The sequence below is a fragment of the Penaeus japonicus genome, unplaced genomic scaffold, assembly GCF_977035675.1.
Source record: "Penaeus japonicus unplaced genomic scaffold, GWHDUDI00000001_assembly GWHDUDI00000009, whole genome shotgun sequence".
Lineage (NCBI taxonomy): Eukaryota > Metazoa > Arthropoda > Malacostraca > Decapoda > Penaeidae > Penaeus > Penaeus japonicus.
This window is the reverse complement of record NW_028234411.1, coordinates 38,046,390-38,053,889: the sequence shown is the minus strand read 5'-3', so window position 1 is coordinate 38,053,889 and position 7,500 is coordinate 38,046,390. Positions and strand designations below refer to the sequence as shown.

The 7,500-nt window shown below is 39.3% G+C and overlaps 1 protein-coding gene across 6 annotated transcripts in view; it reads left to right on the top strand.

The window, feature by feature from the left end:
- The window catches only part of LOC122248289 (uncharacterized), a 12,614-nt gene that overhangs the window by 4,806 nt on the left and 308 nt on the right, over positions 1–7,500 (top strand). For 3 of the 6 annotated variants that reach the window (XM_086540069.1, XM_086540068.1, XM_086540072.1), the window contains exons 2-12: positions 1,531–1,624; positions 2,368–2,509; positions 2,869–3,076; positions 3,314–3,516; positions 3,730–3,874; positions 5,584–5,738; positions 6,028–6,202; positions 6,389–6,558; positions 6,742–6,897; positions 7,057–7,205; positions 7,484–7,500. The exon at positions 7,484–7,500 is cut by the window's right edge. In XM_086540069.1, coding sequence (XP_086396195.1) covers positions 1,566–1,624; positions 2,368–2,509; positions 2,869–3,076; positions 3,314–3,516; positions 3,730–3,874; positions 5,584–5,738; positions 6,028–6,202; positions 6,389–6,558; positions 6,742–6,897; positions 7,057–7,205; positions 7,484–7,500 — 1,579 coding nt within the window. In that variant the 5' untranslated portion in view covers positions 1,531–1,565. Of the gene's footprint in view, positions 1–491; positions 558–1,530; positions 1,625–2,367; positions 2,510–2,868; positions 3,077–3,313; positions 3,517–3,729; positions 3,875–5,583; positions 5,739–6,027; positions 6,203–6,388; positions 6,559–6,741; positions 6,898–7,056; positions 7,206–7,483 lie in introns of those variants that run through there. The other 3 variants (XM_043008203.2, XM_086540070.1, XM_086540071.1) reach the window with 3 other exon arrangements.

Below are 7,500 nucleotides of genomic sequence, written 5' to 3'. Positions count from 1 at the left end.
TTGAAAGGCTCATTCTCAGGGCGAACTGTTTATCCACAAGGGACTATTTATATGTAATGTGTACACGCACGCACGCTTGCTCGCACGCACGCACGTACACACATATGTACACACACAAAAAAAAAATATATGTATATATGGGTATGTATATCTAAAACATGTGTCCCCCCACTCTCCCTCCCTCTCTCTCCCTCTCCCTCTCACTCTCACTCACTCTCTCTCTCTCTAGGAAATCTATATACTGAAAGACGAAATCCCGGACATTTAATATTTTCCAAATTTCCCCCAACCACAGATTTAGAGAGAACGTACAAAAACCGGACAATAGGCAACTCATGTGATGTGTTGTTATGGACTACTGGACAGTATATCACACTGGAGATATAAGTAGTTTGCTGTGACGAATATTATCTATGTTGGAAATACCGTATTCTTTATCTTCTTGGAGTGAATAGCCAGATATTGCAATGTATTCTTAGTGTTTGCACAGTGCTTTCACTCTCGTACCAGTGGGACCAGTAGTAGCAATAACAGTAATAGTGCTGGTGGTGGTAATGGTAGTAATGAAGACCATAAAAGAGGATGAAACAGTTTGGTCCATGCTAATGCACGCACACACACACACACACACACACACACACACACACACACACACACACACACACACACACACACACACACACACACATATATATATATAATATATATATATATATATGTTTGTGTGCGTGTTTATGTATGTATATATTTATATATTAATATATGTATATACTATATGATATATAATAGATAATAGATATACATATATACATATCAGAGTATATATATATATATATATATATATATATATATATATATATATATATATATATATATATATATATATATATATATAATAATAATAATAAACCTATCATTATGAGCGGAAACGTAATCAGGTCATAGAGTCAGGTGTTATGTTGGAAGGGTGGCCAGCTAGAGGTAAAATTCTAAGGATGTGAGAAGCAAGTAAAATTGTAGGAGAAAAACACTATTCAAGTTGAAATCGGGGAACTTGTTTATGAGGGCGGATTCCACCACTTTTCGGGCGTGAAGATCAGCGGAAAGAAGTAACGACCAATCCGACAGCCTGTGACCCACCTATGGCAGAAGAGAGCGATGTTGGTGTCCCTCTGCATACAGCGTACTTCTGCCGAGAGAGGCGCCCTTCCTACAAATCGCCTGACGACCTAACATGACCTGTCTTCGGTTCCGCTCACCCGTTCTCACCTGCCCTGCCCTTGTACCGCATAGCTTTCCACTTACCCTCTTATATATTCCCTTCTCAGACCTGAAGGTAACATCCGTGAGAATTTCGAAACTGTTGTCTCATTTTCAGTGAACCTATTTTTTGTATAGCGGGTTCTTTTTCTGCCATTGTATCGACACGGTAGTATGTTTTATCATTTATTTTTTTCAGTTATGCATTTCAGTGATCCAAATTTCTTTCTAGTAACGGAGTGGATTCCCTAATTTTCCTTTATTTCGCAGAGGAACGAACGTTTGTGTGTGAGACAACTACCACCATGGCGTCGGCTTTGAATGCAGTGAGATTAAGACTACCAAGGCAAATATCACGTTCTAGGTAAGTCGAATTCAAGATTCAGGTAATCAAACAGGCTTGTAGGTCACTTTTGCCTTAATTCTATTTGCATTTGAGTCTATTCAGATCTGTGAATCATTTTTTCTCTTAGTTTGTTTGTTTGCGCAGGGGTCTGCTAAGAAACCAGCCCGCCACCTTTTCGAAAACAAAACGAAACATGAATAATAACAAACACAATTGACGGTATTATAGGTCCTTTTAAGGCGATAGCCAGAACCGAACGACAAAGCTCAGTTGTTTGCCAACATTTTTATCGTAACATGAAATAAATCAACCAATGATTTTAATCTGATTTGTATTTTGACATTCGCCCCTAAAACATCACCCAGCGTATTCAAATTTGGGAAAAGCCTGGGATAGATTCTGAATAGGTCAGTGGGTCATTGGGTCGTTCTCATGTGGGCCACGTTCGTCTACTAGGATATGATGAAAACACCTATACATGTATGTGTGTATCCTTATATAATAGTTACATAAGCTGCCAACTATAGTTTGAACTATTGTTACATGGCACAGGAAATTGCTTTTGCTTAAATTTGTCTTTGGACTCTGAATATATGTTTGTTTTCAATGTTTAAGTATATTCATACGCTTTCCATTTCTCTGTCTCATTCGTTAATGCTCTCTCTCATTCTCTTCTTCTGTTTCTGTTCATTAATTCATTGATTATTTATGTTGCCATTATTATCATAATTATAATTCTACTGTATATTCCCTGCTCCCAGGATTCTCGGCAAATATCTACACACTACGGCAGCTGGACAGAATATAGTGACGTCACCGATACCTGACATCGAACTGCCTTCAGGAAATTTGACGTCACTCATATTAAACAAAGTTACGAAATGGGGACATCACACTGCTTCGGTCAGCACTATCTTGTTATCGTGTTATCATTAGATTAAGATTTCATAGTCTAGTATTACTTTATAAATATATATTCTCGCTACAATACAACAATATCCTTTTAGACCATATCTTTGGTATTTTAAGTCTTGTTTTTGGTATTCGTGTGCGGCGTACCTTCACACTCACCAACATCACATAAATTGAAGTAAAAATGTCTTTTGTATACCTGAACATCTATTAACTTCAGAAAGCCTTTAGTCGAACATCATGAGTGTTGAAGGGCTTGCCTCGTTCACATGTCTAATAATGAACCCTTTGTATCACTTATCATATAAACAAGCAAGAACAGTGATTGTAATGAAGGAATATTGTGACAGGAATGCAGCGTGACGGGACGTCGATACACCTACTCGCAGCTGGTGGACGGGGCATCCAAGTGGGCGGGGATGCTGAGCAAGATGGGCATGAAGAAGGGCGACGTCTTGGCAGTTGTTATGCCCAACTGCCCTGAATACCCCATCGTCCTCTTGGGCACGCTCATGGCTGGCGTTGTTGTGACTACCGTAAACTCTAACTATACAGCAGGTCAGTTAGCGGTTTGTTTTGGCGTTGTATATTCAAATGTGGTGTTTAAGTAATGGTTCTTTTGATTTGCCGAGAGCCCTTGCCACATCTGCCTTTTGAACTTGGCGAAAGGAAGACTCCGGAGGGCCAACGAATACAATTTCGAAATATTACAATCCACATAAAACCAAACGGCAGTAACGCCTTCCGTTATCAGCGTCTGTTTGTATTACCAATCGTCTCACACCAACCCCATAGGAGAAATTCACCGCCAGCTGGTAGACAGCGGCTCCAAGATGATACTCTATGACCCTGTCTTGGAGAGCCGTGTCAACGACGCCCTCGAGCTCCTCAAGCGCCCGATCCTCACCGCCTCCAACGGCCCCTCGACGCGGTCCGGGGCGCTCAACCTTCGCCACGTGTTTGAGGACTCGAGCCTCGCCTTCGCCGATCCGGTCGAGGTTAGTGTCGATGCTTGCTTATTGTATACACAAGGGAAAGCCGAATTGCATTTTGCTTTTTGAGGGAGAAGTGAAATAAGGTGGTGCTGAAGATAGTGCTCATGATAGTTTGCATGATAATGGTAATGATAATGACAATGTAGTAACAATCGTAGCGATTGGTGATGGTTATGCTGTTGAAAATGCTGATGATAATCATACTGAAACAAACAGCTTTCCGGGAACGAACTTGCACTGATGCCTTACTCCAGCGGAACCACGGGGCCGCCAAAGGGCGTCGCCATCACGCACAACGGCTTCTCCTCCAACATGGTCATGTACATGACGCCAACTTGTTTCCCCATTAAGGAGGCAACAGGTACTTTCGCTGAAATGAATTTTGATGATTTGTAAACCTTAACCAGTCAGTGGGGACAAACACAGACACGCACACCCTAATAGAATAAGTCCCCCGTCTCCATTGAAGACGCAATAATTGTTCCTTGACATCTAATTCCGTTTTCTATGTTATTCTTTACATGATTAGTATGCTTTGTTCAAAATTTCGGGCCACTCACTCTTTGAATTTTTAATTTGTTTAATCATCAATAGTTGTGTTGAAGGTGCAATAGAATTTTATCTTAATTGAAGTATAAACAGGGAAATCAATTGGTCCGTTTATCTGACTCAGCCGTTGGGATATTGGTTCATTCACTCGGATCTTTTCCTGTCATATTTCTCACACTCTGTTTATTTTACCCATCTTCCTGACACAATCTCAAGAGGCATAGTCAGTCTCTCTTTAAGAATATCACACCACCTCACATGTGTAAGCTGAATAACACAAATAGCCTTCTACAGCCCTAGAAAAACAGGCATTTATATTGGAGCGTCGTCACCTGTATTGTAATCTCGGAAGGGACCTCAGACAAGGCAACCCCCACTGACGATGCATGCCTGTTGTCGGGTATTCTGAAATGCATTGACAAAGCCAGATTCATGAATATGTGATATATATATATATATATATATATATATATATATATATATATATATATATATTATATACATATATATATTATATATACATATATATATATAATATTATATATATAACATGTATATATATACATATGTATGTATGTATATATATATATACATGTATATATATATACATATGTATATTTATACATATGTATATATATACATATGTATATATGTATATATATACATATGTATGTATATATATACATATGTATGTATATATTATATATATACATATATATACATATACATATATATACATATATACACATATATATATACATATATATACATATGTATATAGATACATATGTATATATATACATATGTATATATATACATATGTATAAATATACATAGATATATATATAATATTATATATATATATATATATATATAATATATATATATATACATGTATATGTATGTATATATGTATATATACACACACACACACATACACACACACATATATATATATATATATATATATATATATATATATATATATATATATATATATATATATATAGATCCATATACATATCCATATCCATATACATATCCACGCACGCGCACACACACACACACACACACACACACACACACACACACACACACACACACACACACACACACACACACACACACACACACACACACACACACACACACACACACACACATAACGATAAGGAAATTGTTTTTTTATTTTTGATGATGTTTAAATATCGTCGTTAGTAATAGCGGCTGAATCATTTAATTACGTACAGTAAGTAAGATAAATATATTAACGAAACAGATTTTCAAGTGACGAAATATTATGTAAAGAAAACTTGGCTATCAAAATAGTGGGAGAGAATACTCTTAACTTTTAAATGCCATAGACAGTGAAACACCTGTAAATAAAGTTTGCTAATTGAGTATTAAGATCATTCATTTAATACGTCAGCCATGTGTATGTATTCAGTGACGTGAACTAATACTTGCTCATGAATTTGAAACTTAATGTAAAGATTGATAAAATGTAGCATTGCATTGCAGCCACAAGCCAGGGAGCTTTCATGTGCCTCCTGCCAAGCTATCACATCTACGGGATCCTGCCCATTACTCTTGTAGGACTCGCTGTAGGAATCAACGTAGTCACTGTACCCGCATTTGACCCAAATACCTTTGTCAAAACTATCTCTTCACATAAGGTTGGTTACATGACTGTTTGTGTTTGTATGTGCATGTATATTTGTGTATGTTTGTATGTATATGTGTGTGGATGTGGATGTATGTTGGTGTGTTAAGTAAGCATCATACAGTTGCTATTAACCACTTGGGTAATAGCAACTGTATATATATGTACACACGAACGGTATAACTAGCTATCTGACCCTCTGGTTTAAAGTTCTGCTGCCTTTTCAGTCAGTTATCGCAATCCCCGTATCTATCACAAGGGCCGCGAGTTATATCATCACTGGTCCCCTCTTTCGCACCCAGATGAGCACCTTGCACCTGGTTCCTCCGCTCCTGAACTTCTTGCTTCATTCTCCGTCCGTCACCGCCGAGAGCATGGCCCACCTGGAGCACATTGTGATCGGCGCTGCTCCCGTGTCTCAGTCGGCTGCCCAGAGCTTCAAGGACAAAGTCAACAAGCAAATATTTTTCCAAGAAGGTAAGTCCACTTTTTTGTTTATGTGTTTTTGAGGGACTTGTTCCTGTAATGCGTTGCGTGTATTGTATGCGCTGCGTTATCTCGTATTTCTATGATTAGAAGAATTATGCTTCGGGTTGAACCGCCTGACTTTATTTAGACTTATAATTGCCTGTATATCAATCTTTTTAATCGCTCCTTCGACAGGATATGGAATGACTGAAGTGCTGCTCACTCACGTGGTCCCATCGACTGTGGACGAAGTGGGTACATGCGGTCAGCTGCTGCCAAATGTACAGGCGAGGGTAGTGGACACTGTCACCGGAGAAAACCTGAAGGCGAACGAGGACGGAGAAATTTGGGTTAAGACGCCTTCGGTAAATAATTGAGATAATTCAACCTTGAAGTATTATCATTCGTGCGTTAATATAAGTACGAAGACTTTGAAATCAGCTGTTTGAGCACTAATGTCTTTATTCGAAGATCCACTTAATAACGGCCTTTGCAATCACACGATACATTAACCACGTCCCTCCGCCCCCTCCCCCCTCCCCTGGCAGATGATGCAGGGTTATTTCCAAAACCCTTCTGCCACCGCCGAGACCATCGACGCCGAAGGCTGGCTCCACACGGGGGACGTGGGTCACTATGACGAGAGGGGTTTCTTCAAGATCGTCGATCGCACGAAGGAGCTTGTCAAAGTTAAGGGTCTGCAGGTGAGTGCCAAGCGACGGGTTTCTGTTCTTAGGAAAGAGCTCGTGTTGGAAAATGAGGACGTTGACAAATCATATGGTTAATGATTAGAGAGGAAATTCCATTACTGACAGAGATTTATATAAGGGGACGGATTAGTAAGTGTCGCGCGCTCCTTTCAGGTATCGCCGTCCGAGTTGGAAGACCTACTCCGGCAGTGTCCGGCCGTGGTGGACGTGGGCGTGGTGGGCGTACCACACGATCGGCTGGGAGAAGCGCCGAGAGCCTATGTCGTCACTTCTAAGATGGTTTCTGAGGAGATCATTCACGAGTAGGTTTTGCAAGGTTTTCGTTGCGCTTCAAAGGCTCGGTTGTAACAGACTGACTTTATTACGCCTTTTAAAGCTTCGAGTTAAGAATGGATTCTTTGTCCAAAAGAGTGATTCAAAGAAGAATTCTGTCTTCAGTTACTAAACGTTCATATACAACCCTTTTAACTATTATTATTTGTATCTATTTATCTTTTTATTTCACAATGCCACTGCAATGAATACCCCACCAATCTCTGCCCATACGATACACATAGTAATTGTAAGACGCCCATGGCAGATTCCTGGAGGACAAGG